At 43.7% G+C, this 17963-nt stretch overlaps 1 protein-coding gene across 4 annotated transcripts in view; it reads right to left on the bottom strand.

The window, feature by feature from the left end:
* The window catches only part of CD200R1 (CD200 receptor 1), an 80426-nt gene that overhangs the window by 53008 nt on the left and 9455 nt on the right, over nucleotides 1–17963 (bottom strand). For 2 of the 4 annotated variants that reach the window (XR_013231814.1, XR_013231815.1), the window contains exon 7: nucleotides 17354–17411. Coding sequence is in view for 2 of the 4 variants with exons in the window: in XM_077342010.1 (XP_077198125.1) it covers nucleotides 15491–15607; nucleotides 17354–17411 (175 nt within the window). In the remaining 2 variants the exon portion in view is untranslated. Of the gene's footprint in view, nucleotides 1–10474; nucleotides 15608–17353; nucleotides 17412–17963 lie in introns of those variants that run through there. The other 2 variants (XM_077342011.1, XM_077342010.1) reach the window with 2 other exon arrangements.

Genomic DNA, 17963 nt, shown 5'->3' with positions numbered 1-17963 from the left:
GCAGGCTTGTACAAGTATATATAAGCTATGTTCTGTTGTTAAGAGTTCAGTGTTTCAGTTTGGAGTTGGGGTTAATATAGAGCTGCTTGTTTTCATTGAGCTGTGTCTGTGTCTACCAAACCTGCAGTCTAGATGCCTGCTGTGGATGGGAAAGGTCCAAACCATGTGGCAGCTACTTCCTTTCTTGTCCTTCCCCAGTACTAGGGGAGTGGGGAGGGGAGTTATCCGCTATCATGACATTGGGTTTTAATTACATTTTAATGGGTTTTACGGTATTTTATTATACTTATGAATCTTTGTAAACCGCTGTGAGACATTTGAGAGCGGCGGTATATAAATATAAATAAATAAATAAATATCAATACAATACACAATACAAAACCTTTCATGGCATTCACGATATAAAACAATATACAAATCAGTTCTGTAATACAAGTCTAAAAAACTATGAGGAAAGTTAATATCTTGATGGTGGTCAAATTCAGCGGGTGAAACCATGCAAATAAAACAGGGTTACATCTCTTTGTCCCTCTGAACCAATGCCCCAGATTTGGAAGAGGCTCTGAATATAAGAACATAAGAAAAGCTGAGTCCATCTAGTCCTGATCCATATAGTGGCCAAGCAGTTAGAAGGCAAGAGGCCAAGGCTTTCTCTTGAGGTTGCCTCCTAGCAAGTCTGCTGCCTCAAAATATAGAGGTTCCTTTTATTCACCACAGCTTACAGCCATTGATGGACCTATCTTCCATGAATCTTTCCAGCTGTGCTTGTGTCCATCAGTACATTCCCTGGCAGTGAATCCCAAAGCTCAATGATTCATTTAGCAAAGAAGTATTTCCTTTTGTTGGGCCATAACCTACTGATCATCAACCCAGTTGGGAGCCCCCAAGTTTTAGTATTATGGGAGGGGGGTAGCGCCAATGATAGGCTTGGAGGGGGTAAGAAGGGGAGGGGCCCTGGGTGTGCATGTACACAGCTATGCTTCCCAACCATATTAGGCACAATCACAACACTTCTGGGGATTCTCAACGCCTGAAGAATGTTTCAGGGGTTTCTCAATGGTAAAAAGGTTGGGAAAGGCTATGCTAGACGGTCCAGTCTTGGATAAAGGAAAGAAAGTCCTTTGATCTGATCCAGTTCTTCTTCTCACATGATTATTGGCTTATTTCCACTTTTTTAAAGTTCTGTTTGTACTCTACTTAGATTTGGTGAGTTAGGCCATTTCTAATTAATGTTTCTATAACAATTCTGAAAGTCCAAAGCCTTTTGCTGTTACAGGGATCTCCTTTTTTAGAATTTGTCTTTTTCCTGCTACAAGACCCATGTAGTTGCCTCAGAACTGGCTGCCCAGATCTTTAACAATGCTAAGTAGAACATTTCTTTTTCCTGCAATAACTTTGAATAAGCACAGAGGTTCACACCACCATTTGGACAGGCTCATTCCTGACTGAAACAAGGCCTTTAAAGAAAAATAAACCTGCTTCTCAAACTGTGAATTCCTTTCCGGAGAAACCCGATTAGGCATCGGATGTGTATTACCTCAGCGTTTACTCAGACACTATTAAAACAAATTACTCTATTGCAATATAACGAAGCCTTATTCATTCACAAATCATGAGGAGGGGAAAATAGGAAACTTCCCCAAGGAGTGTGAGAAAGAACAGATCTATTGTAAGTTCACATACTAAGATTTAAAAATCGACTTATTTTGTTAATATCACAGAATGGGTCCCAGAAGATTAAATAAACAGATCAATGCAGATTAAACTTTTTATCTTTCTTAGAAGAAGTTGCATGTACAAGCAGCTGATGGCAGAAGGATACTACCTTGTTTATCATTGGGTGAATGTCCTTTTTTTAGACTGTGCCGAATTTGTGCAATTAAGGCTTGAACCTGTTTAGATTGGAACCATGTAGCCATTCAATTAGGTGACCCAGATTCTTCAGCTAATGAAACCATGCAAAGCCTGGAGAAGGGGACTCATAATGTTACAAACCTCTTTTAAGCATCTCTGGTGTTATTTCTGAATGTCGCGTAGAGGGGATGAGAAATCTGATACAGTATCTACTCAAAAGGAAGATGACTCCAAATGGTAGACAGCCCCCTTAAAAATGTTAAACACACCAAAAAGACATTTATATGGTATATAACTATAAGGTATGCAAATGTACAATGACCCCCCAGACACCTTTTTTATGATATACCTGTGAACGACCACAGTCTTGAATTTGAGTAAATATTGTTTATGTCCTAGCCAGTGTAGGTTTTAAATTTTGCCTTATAGACCAATTGAAGCAGAAGGCTATTTTAGTCTGCCTGCTAACACTTCATCTGCCTTAGGGTTTGACCTTGGCTCAATTATTACTGATTTTTGAGTCAGATGTGAAGTCCAAACAGAATTAACACTGAAAACATCTGATGATATTGTGTTAGTTTGGTGAACATTGCCCTGATTCAAAGATAAAAGTAATGTTTTCCTTACAAGTGACCGCAGAACAAACATGTATGTGAACAGGGATCACATGTATGCGATGTTATGTCTGTTGCTCATGGATGTGATACTGTTGTTGGCAGAGTTCAAAGATGCAAGAAAGCAAAACATCAACTGTTTACAGGAATAAAATAGTTTTATTAAGAAGAGAAACAAACTTTGGAAGAGAGGAGCGAGATAATCTTTCGACAAGTTTACAGTTGAGTCCAGCAGAAAAATATTCTGAACATCTTATCCAAGCCTCCCTCCCCCCTCCCCCCTGCCCATGTCCCCATGGGGTTAGTGGTTTTAAGTAGGTTTTGTTTTTTAAAAAATCATCATTTATTGTAATGCTTTAATATCTTTATTGATAAACTGGTTATATGCATTGTTATATACTTTGTTGTAAAGCACTCTGAGGTGATTAGTCATAAGGCAGCAGCATAGAAATCCCAAAATAAATAATTGCCTGACTAAGGGATTGGGACCTGAAGTAAACATCATCAGGACCTCCTCTCCACCCGCCAGTAGTGTGGGGGGGGAAGTTGAGTTGCCGATCTTCGCCATGCTGGTAATGTTGGTAATGTTATTATTGTCTTTTAATGGGGTTTTAATAGGGATTTTAGGATGCTGTAACCCGCCACGAGCCGCAAGGGAGTGGCGGGAAATAAATCCAACAACAACAACAACAATAATAATAACAACAACAACAACATTCTTCTGGAGGGAAAGCAGGCAGGAAGTATACTCAAAGGAGCACAAAGTCACCAACTGAGCCAAGCAGGAGACAAAAGGAAATTATTTGAAAATAGAAAGAAGTTCTTAATCTAAATATGTTAACTACATATCTTTGGCGATGATGCCTTTAGGACGCTCTTCTTAAGCTGTTAAATCATGCACACTACAGATCTTGCATATCCCAACAACTGTGATGTCTTTCTTATACTTTGTGCCTTGACCTTCCTCCTAATTCTAAAATGTTATTTGACAGCTGTATAACCTTTTTCATTTTTACCCTTGGAATAAATCTGGAACCTACAAAAATCACTGGACGTTGATAGTCATCACGGAAGGAAATTAAGGAGACATGCAAAATGTCCATGTTCGTGCATTTATATGACTTTATGCTTTCAGGCAATTGCAAGGAATATCTGCCTCAAACCCATTCCTTGATTCATCTTTGATCAGTTTATTGCATTGCGTTTCTCTCTTCTGTTTCACTTTACCCTGACAACAACAAATTCATGAAGTAGGTTGAGAGATTGTGACAAGCCTACAGGAGCCCCTGATGAGCTTCCATGGACAGTGCAGGGATTGGAACCCAGTTCTCCAGGTCCTCATGTTTCTCATTTTATTGTTTTTTTGCCATTTGACAAGATACCAGCATGGACTAGTGGTTATGAGCTGCAACCTGTAATCTGAAGAACCAGGTTTGATTCCCACCCTCCTCCATATACAGTTAACTGGGTGACCCTGGACTAGTCACAGTTCTCTTAGAGCTGATCTTACAGAGCAGTTCTCTCTCAGCCCCACCTACTTCACAGGGTGTCTGTTGTGGGCCAAGGAAGGAAGTGGTATTATAAACCACTTTGAGACTCCTTTGGGTAGCGAAAAGTGGGGTATAAAAAAACAGCTCTTCTTCTTTACTACTTGCTGCGTTAATTTCCCAGAGAAATTACAGATATAAATATTTTAATATATAAATAGTATCCCTCACTGACTCCCAAACAAAAGAATTTACACAATATTGTATGAGGCATCCTATGCCAGATAAACTGAAACAGACACAATTTTTAAAGCATTTGTTCTTGATTAAGGTTACAAGACTGATGTTAAAAGTGTGTGTGCTGTTGTGTATGTGAAGACCTTTCCAATAGATCACAAACTGTCCAACGTATTTAAAATAATCTTTTTCATATGAAACTGGAAGATTGTGAGCTCCCCTCAGCCTTTGCTCCACAGCAAGTAAAGATGCCCCTTGCCTGTTGTAAAAGTGCGTTAAGGCCATTCTTTAGGGGAGGACAAAAAAGATATGAATAATTCACTGTGAAAAGTTCTGGATGAAGTAGCAGAGCTGTGGGAAACTGGTGAGAAAATAAATAGTAAAGGTTGGAAGAAAATGCTGCTTGTGAAAGATGGTTTGGATTTCATAGCCAGGGGAAAGAACTTAAATGAACCAGCATGTATCAGAATTGGAACCATTTCCTAGCACCTTGTGGCTTCCATTTCAAATGCTTATATTGCTAAGCTTTTCTCAGGAAGCTTCCAGATAATAATGTTTTGGGAGAGAATTGCATTGAATTGGGTTCTTTGAGAAGGCTGGCTCAGTTCAAACAAGTATGATTTGCAGGCGGAACAACTAATGGAGTTTGGGGGGGGGGAAAGGTCATTTATTTGTTCTTTATTTATTACTAGAATGAAAATGACTGCCCCTCCCGGCCAGATGGCTTGGGCTGTTTAACAGCATAAACATTAAATACAAAATAACTTCAAGAACAATTAACAATCATGAAGAAAGACAAAGAAGAGGACAAATTATGGAGAAATTTACTGACAGCTTGTAGTCAAAGAAGAAAGTGGGGGTTGGGCAGGGACAAAGCAAGGTCGCCCCCTGGTTAGTATTTAGATGGGAGACCTGAAGGATATTAATAGGTAGACTTTGCAGTAAAGTTTTAATATCCTGAATATTAGCAGAGTGCTTGGTTTGGCTGATAAGCACAGCGTGCAGCTGTGTACGTGTGATCAGAAAACAGCAAACAAAGAAAAACACAATCTCCAAGTTTCTACTTAACTAATATAAGACGTATTGATTAGTAAGCGTAATCTTTCCCCTCTTCATAATTCATTAAGGGCTTAGTGGGCAGGACCAGTCCTGGTGAGGGGCCAATCAGAAGGCGCTTCGTGCCTTCTGATTGGCTCTTCACCAGGACAGACAGCAGTTCTAGCCAATTGGGGGGGGGGCAATCTAGGCTCTCACCAGGACAGGCCAGAAAGGCTTCTAGCCCCTCATTAGGACAGGCTTCTAGGTCCTCACCAGGACAGGCCAGAAAGCTACGGGGAAGCGGCGGCAGGACCCTGTGAGCAAAGAAGAAGGCCTTTCCCTCGGGCCTAGAAGCACACCTCACTGCCAGGGAGGGGGGGGGGAGGCAGGCCTTCCCACTGAGCTCAGAAACGCTGCACCCGGGGGCAATGTCGCCTCTATGTGTCTGCTGGGCGGCCACGGTGGGTGGGGTGGGGGGCCTTTCAAAGCCCGTTCTCAAAAATGGGCTTTGAATCTAGTAATAAAAAGGTAAACAGAAGATTCCTATTCTAATCTAAATATTTGGATGGGGAGAGATACAGGAGGTATCTCTGCTCCTACCACGCCTATTCATTGCTCCAAGGATGGAGCACGCCTATTCATTGCTCCAAGGAAGGATGGAGAAGAGAGAGAGAAGGAGGAAAGAGGAACTTAACCCTCTAGGGTCAGGTCAGTGAGAGAAGAAAGGTGAGTGGTCAATGTTCCTGTCTATCTCACTAACTAAGAGAGTTCCTGTCAGAGTCAAAGCCAGGAGGCACTAAACAGACAGTTATTTCTAACATGACCCCTGAGAAGGTCCAGGGCTGCTGCCCAGAGTCAGGCAATGGAAACCCACCTCCCAATGTTTCTTGCCTTGAAAACTCTGCAGGCGTACCATAAGTCAGCTGCAAGTTAACAGCACTTTCCACCTTGGCCATATTGGAAATGCAACTGACTTCTGATGAGGCTTTTGTATAAGTCGCATTCAGAATCCCATTCTTTGCCAACTGAGGTGTCTGATGTTAATTTGATCAGATGGTCATGATGACATCTTCTAGGCAGTTTCCTCCCAATCAGATTTAAATTTAAAAACTGGCATGAAACTGACTAGAAGAGTCCCATACTATTTGAACATTCCTGCCCCATCCCTACAACAGATCAAAGTGAAATATGCGAAAACTTCAATAGCACCAGAGCTCTAGTCCTTTGCTTTCATGTAAAGGGGAAAAAAGAGAGAGGGCCAAATAACAGCCTCAAGAACACTAGAGAGAGAAAAATATGTGCGTGCGTGCATGAAGTCATTTTTAATGGAACAGCTACAATGTCCAGATATTAAATTCAGTCTTGCAGAAGGGCTTGCTATGATGTTCACGGAGTGGACAGATTGCCTAAGCAAGCATGTTTGCGATGGAAATCTATAGCAGGCGTGAGAGGGAGCTTGGCATCACGGAAAAGTCTGGCATTTTCTGCTTTCCCCTGCCCGTTTCTTTTCATCCTTTGCCAGAGCACAAGGAATACAATCTGCAACCATTAAAGGCAATTAAGGAAGCACACGACAGACTCCAGGTGGCTGCAGATTTGCAACTCTAATGGAGTGAGTGAGCTAATAGCCTCTGCTTGCATGTTGAAAGGCAGAATTGGGGGGGGGGGAGATTGCAGATTGTCTTCCTTGCTTTTGATGCTCTCTAAGAGCATTGATTCCACAGCAGTCTTAACACAAAATATCTTAACGGGCAGAGCTAATGCTTAACTACATGTGATACACAAACTCCTGTAACTAAGTATGCAATAAACTGAAGCAGCTTCATAAGGGGAAGATTGATTCTGGAGTTGGAGTGGGTCAAGGAACTGCCAAACTCCCCGGCGAATGCTTTGCCACTCTGAATTATCCCCAAATTGACCCCTCCCCCCCACACACAGAGGCTTCCAAACTTGTTTAGGCTCAGTTCCCTGAGGACTCGAAATGCTTGAGTATCTGTCTTTACAGCAGGGGTAGTCAAACTGCGGCCCTCCAGATGTCCATGGATTACAATTCCCAGAAGCCCCTGCCAGCGAATGCTGGCAGGGGCTTCTGGGAATTGTAGTCCATGGACATCTGGAGGGCCGCAGTTTGACTACCCCTGCTTTACAGTTTGTATCTACTTCACCAGGCACCATTAGGTAGCTGATTTATCAGCAGATTCATGGCTGCTTGTCGGGATGCTTCACCATGGCATTTTGAGAAAGACCTTTGAGAAAGACCCTATAAGGGCTGAAACGCATCGGTCTTTTGGTTCACATAGGGGTAGTCAAACTGCGGCCCTCCAGATGTCCATGGATTACAATTCCCAGAAGCCCCTGCCAGCGAATGCTGGCAGGGGCTTCTGGGAATTGTAGTCCATGGACATCTGGAGGGCCGCAGTTTGACTACCCCTGCTTTACAGTTTGTATCTACTTCACCAGGCACCATTAGGTAGCTGATTTATCAGCAGATTCATGGCTGCTTGTCGGGATGCTTCACCATAAACCTTGCTAGCAGCACAAAGTCTTTGCGCAAGTGCATTCCCACACTGCCCAATTAGTCGTGCCAGTTGTTCCCCTGTCATGGTAGGAAACTCCCCAGCCTTAACCATCCAAGCTCACTTAATAGAACAGTGGTAGAAAAAGTGGGGGAAATAATATCACATGACACTCTAGGGGCCATTCTGCACCCAAAAATTATATAGAAATGATTACCTTTTGCAGATGCCATATTTTTGGCAGTTCTCACGACGTCATCAACATTTAGCATCCCAGCAGCAAACCGGTACTTACATCCTCCATTTTAAAGCACTAGTTGAGGAATCGCATAAAGTGGATTCCCCAAACTCTGTAGTGCGAGAGGAAAGCAACCAGCAAGCCACATGCCAAAGAAATGTCTGAAAATGAAGCAGCGCTATCTCCGCCTGCAGGTCCCACCCTCACACCCGCCTCCCTCTCCCTTCTCCTGGGGATGGATTTTTTAAAAAATTAAGCAAACCGCTTGGAGCAATGAATAGGCCTTAAACTGTCCAGGCAAAGCATGCCTCTCTAAAGTCCCCCCCCCTTAAAAAATCCGTCTCGAGACGAATTTTTAAAAGGTTCAAGGCTCATGATTGCCAAAGGGGTGATACTTAAAAAGCACTATGCATCTGTGATTAGATGCATAGGCGTCTCAATGGAGATGTTTTACTTAAAAAAAAATAGCTGCCATTGCAGGCCCTTTAAAACATGGCGAAAGGTGATTGGCTGCCTGGCTTGATTGACAGGCAGAGGAGAGTTGCGGGTAAAGCGTGTTGCTCTCTTCTGCCATTTCAAGCAGGCGTGCAGAGTGCCAAGAAGCATGAGAAGGCAGCAGAGGAAAGTGAGAGAGCCAGGAGGTGAGGAATGGCCGGATGTGCGTTATTTTATAGGGTTATGCTGGTGTAACGCTATTTTTTTCAATGTGCAGAATTGCCCTAGGAATTCCCCCAAATCTATGATTGGTGAAATCCCTACAGCATTGTGACAGCCCTGATGTCACTTGCAGATGGTATTATGCTATCTGTATGGTCATCCCCTCCCCAGGCTTTGCCTTCATACACTTTGGGGGGTTACCAGGAGTTACTTGAAAGGGAGTGCCTGAACTTTTACAGAAGCAGACTCTGCTTTTCCTTGAGCTTCTCTTCCTATCTGCAAATAGAATAGAATCATAGAGTTGGAAGGGGCCTCCTGGGTCATTTAGTCAATCCCCCTGCACAATGCAAGAACTCGTAACTACCTGTACACCCACAGTGACCCCAATTTCATGCCCAAGTGATCCCCCCACCAAAAATCTCCAGAATCCATCCTGGCCTGGAATTCACCTACCACCCCACAGCAGCAATTAGCAATTCCCTGGGTATGCAAGGAAGGGCCACAAGAGAGAAACACTGGCACATCCCTTCCTGCCCACCCAGTCACAAGCTGCCTAAGTTCATAAAATCAGCATTTCTGTCAGATGACGATCTAGCCTCTGCTTAAAAACTTCCAAAGAAGGAGAATTCATCATTTCCCGTGGAAGCTCGTTCCACTGAGGAACCTCTCTGAGTGTCAGGAACTTCTTTCGGATGTTTAGCTGAAAATTGTTTTGAATTAGTTTCAACCTATTGGTTCTAGTCCAACCCATTGGGGCAATAGAAAACAACTCTGTTACATCCTCTATGTTAGCGATCCCCAACCTGTGGGCCGTGGACCACATGTGGTCCTTCGACTAATTGGAGGTGGGCCCTGAAGGATACCTTCTCCCCCACCCCCGGCCCTTTACTTCATCCCCCCCAGCCCTTTACAACACACTTCATTGTTGTGGCATGTCTGTATCTTATTTTGAAGGGATGTTTAAACATTACCATAGTGATCAGAGAGCGTTAGGGCAGTGGTTGAGAGTAGAGGAGTAAACTACCCCCCCACCGGGCCTCAGTAAAAGGCGTTGAGTGGTCCCTGGTGAGTGGTCCCCGGTGTTGAGTGGTCCCCGGTGATAAAAAGGTTGGGGACCACTGCTCTATGTGACAGCCCTTCAAGTATTTGAAGATGGTAATCTTATCACTTCTTAGTTGCCTTCTGTCCAAGCTAAACAAAAACCAAGCTCCCTCAACCTTTCCTCATACGATTTGGTCTCCAGACTGCGCCGGTACAGATGTCTGCCCCGCCTGTGCCCCTGCCCCCGCCCCCGCCCCCGCCCCCATAGTGTACCAACGTGGTGTGCTGCCTTTCAACTTTGGCGCCTGGGACGAAGCGAAGCAGTCCCAGGCGGCTTCAGCCGAGGCCAACGCAGTCCGAGGCAGCCCTGGCCAAAGTGGTCCGGACTGGGACCGCTGCTCACACTATTTGGTCAGAACAGCTTTATCAGTGCTGTGGTGAGCCCAAGGTCACCCAGCTGGTGGCATGTGGAGGAGTGAGGAATCAAACCTGGCTCATCAAATTAGAAGTCAGTATTCCTAACCACTATGCCAAGCTGGCTCTTAGTCCTGCATATCATCCTAATTCTAAAGAGGACTATGTCTTGTGACATCTGTCACTTTCCCTCTGAGAGACAGACCAGAATGAATGGGATGAAATTAATTCAAAAGAAATTCCATCTAAACATCTGGAAGAAGTTCCTGACAGTTAGAGCGGTTTCTCAGTGGAACAGGCTTCCTCGGGAGGTGGTGGGTTCTCCATCTTTGCAAATTTTTAAACATAGGCTAGATAGCCATCTGACGGAGAGGCTGATTCTGTGAAGGCAAAGGGGTGGCAGGTTACAGTAGATGAGTGATTGGGATGTGAGTGTCCTGCATAGTGCAGGGGGTTGGACTAGATGACCCTTGAGGTCCCAACTCTATTATTCTATGAGGCAGCTGAATACAGTAGCATGAGTCCAAAAAGAGGACGGGAGAAGTCTACACCCTTAGAAATTCTACATTGCCTGTTGTGAGGATTTAATTAAGTTTGGTGCCTAAATACAAACTGCAAAGAGGGTGTTTTGCCCAAGTGAGTTTCCTTCTGTTGCTCCAGTCTGGAATAACGTTCTTATTTCCTGCCATAAATGAGTTGCTTACCAATTGAAACAATGGCTGTGTGTAGCCACATAGTGGTGAATGAAGTCATGCCACAATCCCAGAACAGCAAGAGAGATTCTTCAGAATGAAACACACTGTAGAAATTTGAGGAGGCATCTGGGATTCTCATATGGTTATGAAATTCAATGTATTCAGAAAAGCGCTCTCAAACAGGTATCTATTGCACTCCCCTTCCCCCTTTGAAAGTGATTGCATAAGAACTGGCCCTCACTATAAATACCAGCCAGACAATCTGATCCTTAGGTGTATAGGAAAGGAGCCAGAAAATGGAAAACTTGTATAATGCGGGGAAAGTCAAACCACATGTCTATGGGCCAGTACAAACAGGCATGATTTCTCATCACTTGCTTATTTAGTATTAAATGGCTCTCAGCTGAATCATCCTTCTGGACCACTGCATGGTCTAAAAAAAAAAAAAAAAAAGGCACATGATGCAAAGCTAAACACAGTTGGGGGCGGATCAGTGCCTGGATGGGAACCTAAGTACATCCCAGGGAAGCCCATGGAAAAAAAGACAATGAAACATCTCATGGCAGCAAATTCTGTCTTTTGTACGTCTTCAGTTTACTAAACCAAGAGGGATTTTTGGTCTCTTTAAAAATGTAATATTTCCCTGCATATCTGAGGAGTTCAGCACTGCACAGAAACCCCTAACTTGTCTGTGGGTGGCCCCATTGCCCTGCCCTACCAGTTGGCATCCGGCCACGAATGTTTCTGTATGAGAGAAATAGGCCAAGGAAGTTATAGCTAACATCTTCTCAAGTTCTCTTCCCAGGTTTATGTCTATGAGTCCTGTCTCTGCCACAAACATCCTGTGTTAATTCAGAAAACCTACTCAGCATTTCTGTTTCCTCTGTGGTTTTTTTTCACCTGCTGCACAGCATTAAATGATAGTCACACATCACACTGTGTACCACACATTCCAAAAATGCAAACCACACACACACAGAGCCCCCTGGTTTTTCTCTTTCAAGCCTGTTCTCCTCTTTATGTTCCCCGTCCCATTCTCCATGCTTTCTCTTCTCAGGCATTTCCCCGGTCCCCCCTCACCGGTGCCACTCTCGCCTCTTCTCACTTACAATTTTCTTTCCTTCCACGCTGCTGCTGCTTTCTCCCAAACTTGGTGTCCTTCTGGGTTAACTGGCCCCCAATTCCAGTGCTTCAGTTGCTAGGTAATCTCACAGGATTCTGAGAGATCATAGTCAGCATTTTCTGTTTTGGAGTGGTGGTTGAAACTGCCAATTTTTGATTTTCTGCAAATTTGAAGATTCTCCCAGGTTTGTAGAAAACTCTCCCCTGCCTGTTTGTGCATAGCTGTACCTGTCTACCGATCTATCCATCCATTGAGAGACAGAGAGAGAGAGATTGTGAGGACTTTTCAATCCACACTCTTGAGGTATTGTTTAGAAACAGAGATGCCTGTCTACAGATGGGATCTGAGTCCTCACAGAAGTCGGGAATCATAGCTCATCTCCAGAATGAAGAGTTCAGCTCCCCTGGAGAAAATGGCTCAGGTGACCTGAGAGGGAGCAGACTTTTGGGGCCATTCCGCACTCGTTCAAAATTGCACAATGGTTGCAAATTGAAATCGTTACTGTTTTGCTGTTATGCTCAACATTGTTGACAATCTGCAATCCTCCTGAAACCGATCCGCAAAAAGCGCTTCGTTGTAGCGCTTTCAGGGAAATCCCAAAAAGTGGATTCACCCTCCGGAAAGCGCTACTCTCTTGCAACCAATCTGCAACACTAGCGGGAAAGTTCTGTGCATTACCATTGTTGCGGTTTCTGCAAAGTCCCTCCCCCTAGCTCTCTCCTCTGATCTTCCAGCGAAGCCATCGCCATTTTTTTTTCTCAGAGCGAGCGGAGATCAACGCACCGGCAAGCCTTCGTTTACCCAGCGAGGCTTCCCTGGCTGCAGTCCCTCCCCAGAGCTGTTTTAAGTCACCAAGCACCAAGCAACACACAGCCCCGTTTGCTGGTTTATTTTCCCTTTATTTTTCACTCTATTTTCGGCCGAAAATCACGCCCGTGCAGGGGGGGGGGTATTTTTTTTTTCACTCGGGGGGAGCATGGCAACGATGAAATGGCAGCTCAAACACCACCTGCTAGCTAGATGGGTCTCCGTTGCAACGAATCAATGCAGATTCGTTACAACGTATTTTTTTTAAGCCTTCCTTAAAGGGAAAGGGGCTTTTTGGGAGCATGATAATGGCCGTCCATTGGCTGCTTGACGGCCAGGGACGGGACAAAGCTCGGGAATATTGCTTCCTGGCTAGCGATTTTTTCCGAGACCGCAAACCTGTGGGAAACGATAGAAACACAACTGGATTCCACTACAAAGGCAGGTATGCATAACGACGAATTCCACTATTTAAAATGGCGTTTTTTTCGTTCCGCAACCAATTTGCTACATAGATCCTGGTGCAGAATGGCCCTTGGTCTTGCCTTAGTCGTGTTGTCTTGCCTGCCTGCTCGCCCTGCTGCCTCTGCAGACTGGGAGCAGACATAATGCTCTTTACCTCCCAACTCTCCCCAAACACACAATGAAAACAGCATGGCAAGCTAGACGTGTCATTCTCAACCAGGCTTTCATGAAACCCTGGGGGTGTCTTGATGGCCTTGAAAGGGTTTCCCGAATGGATGCGAGTTAATAAATTTGTTATACTTTTTAAAAATGTGTTAAACATTTATCGGGTGATATGACTGTATATAGTCATGTCTATCCTAATGGCAACGATGAGCCTGGAGGGGATGGGAAGGAGAGGGGTCCCAAGTGAGTGTGTGCACAGATACACTTTCCAACCGTATTCTGCATGATCGTGCCACTTCCGGGGTTTCTCAAAGCCTGAAGAATGTTTCGGGGGTTTCTCAATGGTAAAAATGTTGAGAAAGGCTGTTCTAAACTCTCACAAAATTCTGTCCCATCTAGAAAGTTGCTGACCATTGTTTTCTGGCTTCCTGCTGCCCTGGGAGCCAAGACAGTGGCCAAGATAGTGGATAGAAGAAGGAACCTTGCCAGTGTTCAAGAAGTCTTATAGCGTACACACAGCTTCTGAAACTATTTTTAACGAAAGCAGGAGAGGCAAAAAAGTAAGGCAGTTTTGCTCCTCTAGTGTACGTATGTGTGTGTGGTGGGGGGCCGCAAATTAACTTGATCGACCACGGAAGGTTCCTAGTCTATCAAGGAAATTGTGTGGGGAAAGAAATTTTTCCACACAATTTGACCCAGCTGCGAGGTTGAACTGCCATCTAGTGGCTCTCAACAACCGTAAGGCCATTAGGAATTACTATAGAGCTTACATCACCATATATATACTTCTCTAATCATAAGCAATTAAAACAAAATCAGAGGTGCAACTGGCATTTGGACTAAAGTGGTTAGAGCAGCACCTCTGAAGTTCCCAGGCCCTCTCCTCTCCCTCCAGAATTACTCAGTTTCTGAAATGTGGCTACAGCAGGCATCTCTAGACCATTCTCTAAGCATCATTGTGAAGATGTCTGAGGACTATGTCTTGTGACATCTGTCACTTTCCCTCTGAGAGACAGACCAGAATGAATGGGATGAAATTAATTCAAAAGAAATTCCATCTAAACATCCGGAAGAAGTTCCTGACAGTTAGAGCGGTTTCTCAGTGGAACAGGCTTCCTCAGGAGGTGGTGGGTTCTCCATCTTTGCAAATTTCAGTCCAAATCTTGACACTGCATTCAGTATACCATGTTGGCTGCCTTTATTGGCTCTGCTGATGTACATGGCACATAAAACTTTACAAAAAAGCCATCGTTCTTCATAATGTGAGCCAGGAATGTGTATTACATCTGGGTCTGGCACTTGCATCAGTATGAGTTTCTGCTTCCCATGGCACAGATCCTTGAATTTCTGACAGTACAGTCTGTGGTGTGGCAAACACCTAAGCTCGTTCATTTCTTGAAATTGTTCTCTAGTGGTATAACTTGATTTTTGTAATGTCGTCCCACTTTCCATAGTACTTCCATAGGGCTCTGCTTGGATTTGGCATTCGTATAATGGCAAGAATTAGAACTACCATGTCCCATGGCTCTCAAAACAGCTTTCGAACATTAAATCCAGAAACTAGAACATTGGCCATTGATCAGGTAAGTGTGAGGAAATCTAAAATAAGCACAGAGAAGATTTTGGAAGAATTCATGGGGAGGGAATGGGGAGGGGAGGAATAATCTGGGGGCAAGTGATGCCTCCAATTAGCCAGCAGCAGTAGCAGCAAAAAACAAACCAAAAAAACAGACAATTTGGCTTTTTGACAAGTGATGGAGTTAACAGGACACTGAGCACATGACAAGAATTCAGAAGCATTTGTCCATGTTCTTTGGTAAGGTCATTTAAAAAAAGGCAACAGCCATATTTCCTCTTCCTATTGTGCTGTGTTTTTCTTTCTTTCTCATTTGATTACAAAACTAGAGTAAGATGAGGAAGAAGAGCTGTTTTTTGTACCCCAATTTTTACTAGCTGAAGAAGTCTCAAAGTGCCTCCCCTTCCTCTCCCCACAACAGACAACCTGTGAGGTAGGTGACGCTGAGAGAACCGGGACTGATCCAAGGTCATATGTCTGGCTGCATGTGGAGGAGTAGGGAATCAAACCTGGCTCTCCAGATTAAAGGCTGTTGCACTTAATCACTATACCAAGATGGAGACTTATGTGGAAGGTGAAAGCCCTGCTGGGAAGTGTTTGCCCATTGAGGCATCAAACGTTGTATCGTAGATCACATTTTCTTTTTGCACAAAGGTGGCATAGGGCTCCATCTCATTCTCCTACAAGAAAAACATATCTCTTGTGAAGGAAATATGGCTCCTGTCCCACCTTCTAAACAGAGTTCTAAAGTTTTCCTACAAAGCAAAGGAAGTTTCTAAAACTTTTTTTGTTTCTTTTGTTATATTAAATGCACTTGGGACAATGTTCTGAATTATCCCTGTTCACATGAAAGCTGAACTTTATGTTACGTGGTCTTTTTTGTAAAGTGAAACATACAGAGGATATTAGTATCAAACAGGTTTTAGAATTATTACCATAAACCATTGATTACTTCTTAATAGAGTATTCATAAATACTCAGTTAATAGAATATTCATAAACACTGTTAGTTCATTTATGGGATGTTAGTTCATTATGGGATTATGCGACCCCAAATGGTTTACAACATTCTTCCTTCCTCCATTTGATCCTCACAACAACCCTCTGAGGTAGGTTAGGCTGAGAAGGCTGTGACTGCCCCAAAGTCACCCAGTAAGCTTCCATGAAAAAGCAGATGTTTGAATCTAGGCCTCCATGGTTAACCCACTGGAATCAAGCCTAGCTTCTCATGGTTGTGTGTTATGCATGGATAAAAGACAGAACACTTGCCTGTTCAGAAAATCTTTTGGTTATTCACAATTTGTTGTGATGCCTGAATTCAGGCTTTCTAACAACATGGCTGAAATCAGATTTCACAATAAATGTAACTTTGTTTCTTGTCTGTAACACAAGATTTAGAGTCCTAGGCTGAATCTGCACAGAGCTTTTATTCCAATGCCAGGTCGATTCAGTCCCTGCCATCTACACTGAATGTGATTTCCATTTTGATTTTCGGCTATTTAAATTTTTCATCTGCAACAAGCATGATTGATCCAGAGTGACCCTATCTTTCTCCCGTGATATCCTGGAGTGGATATAACCCTCGATGTTTGAAAAATCAGCATGAGTAAAGGTGTGGCTCTCTGCTTGTCCCGAAATAACTTGCTGCCTCGAGCCTCCAATGCTGTAGAAAAGCCCTGATTGGCCAGGGCATCAGTTAAAAAGCTTCCTTGTTCTCAGATTGCAAGGCCTCCCTTAAAGAGGAAGCCCTAACTTCTCTCAGCAGAGATTTTCCGCTTGGATTTATTCCCCCTCCTCTGCTGACTCCAGTCCTATCCCCCCCTCAAGAAAAGAAAGAAAGGCTCCTGCTGCGCTTGGCTCCCCCGCCCCTTCTGAGCTTCCCTAATCATGTGCAGAACATTTTTTTTTCAATGGGGGGGGAATTCAGCAGGATCCACAATGGAATAAACAAAATAAGTGCAGAATCAGCCCTGGTTTGGGGACAAAAACAAACTCCAATTTGTTGGTGCCCCTGGTATCAGACATCACAACAAACTGGGATTTGTTGAAGACTCCCTAAATCAGACTTTATTTAAGATATCCAAATACAGCCTAAAATAGCAAACGATTATATATCAAACATAGTATTTGGAAAAGAAACCAGATAGTTACGAATGTACCTCCAAGTTTCTTATTTCATGTAATTTTCAACACAGTCATCGACAATGAATTTCCAGCCTTTAAATGATATTTTCTGCTTCATGAATTATTATTTCTCTTAACTCAGCAATGCCATGCTAAATTAGCAGAATTATTAGACAGTAATAGTAAGCAACACTTACATGCCACGTTAATTTTGGCCAAGACAATGTGCGTATGTGCAGTGGTGAAAAAAACATCTGTCCCCATTGAACGCAAAGATTGTCACAGCTGAGTATTTTGTCTCACCTGGATGCTAGGTCTTGAAATTGTTTCTGGGTGTTTAGATGTGTCAGCTTCCTTTTGCCTGACAGAAAAGGAGAAGAAGAGCTGTGTTTTTGTGCCCTGCTTTTTACTACTTGAAGGAGTCTCAAAGCAGTTTCCAGTCACCTACCCTTCCTCCTCCCACAACAGACAACTTGTGAGATGGATGGGGCCGAGAGAGCTCTGAGAGAACTGTGACTGGTCCAAGGTCATCCAGCTGACTGCATGTGGAGGAGTGGGGAATCAAACCCGGCTCTTCCTCTTACATGCTGCCGCTCTTAACCACTACACCAAGGATATAATCCAAGAATATAATCAGATTGCATCTCTTCACTCAGATACCACCCCAAATCATTTTGTACCAATCTAGTGTGTTTCCCTACCAAATTACTAAGCGCCCCTTTGGATTTTCCAGCTTGAGTATATTACTCACTGCTATGAAACAACAACTCTTAGGATCAAATTACCAAGTTCCAATGCAAATAGGAAGGGGCGATTCATGAATGGCACAATGAGATCCCCCCCTTCCTCCTATGGATGTTTCCCCCAAATCCAGAGGAAGAGCACCAACATATATGGTTCTTCCTCTGCGTGA

Source organism: Paroedura picta, chromosome 6 (assembly GCF_049243985.1).
Source record: "Paroedura picta isolate Pp20150507F chromosome 6, Ppicta_v3.0, whole genome shotgun sequence".
NCBI classification, from domain to species: Eukaryota; Metazoa; Chordata; class Lepidosauria; order Squamata; family Gekkonidae; genus Paroedura; species Paroedura picta.
Note: the sequence above shows the minus strand (reverse complement) of the source record. Positions and strands in the feature narration are given on the sequence as shown.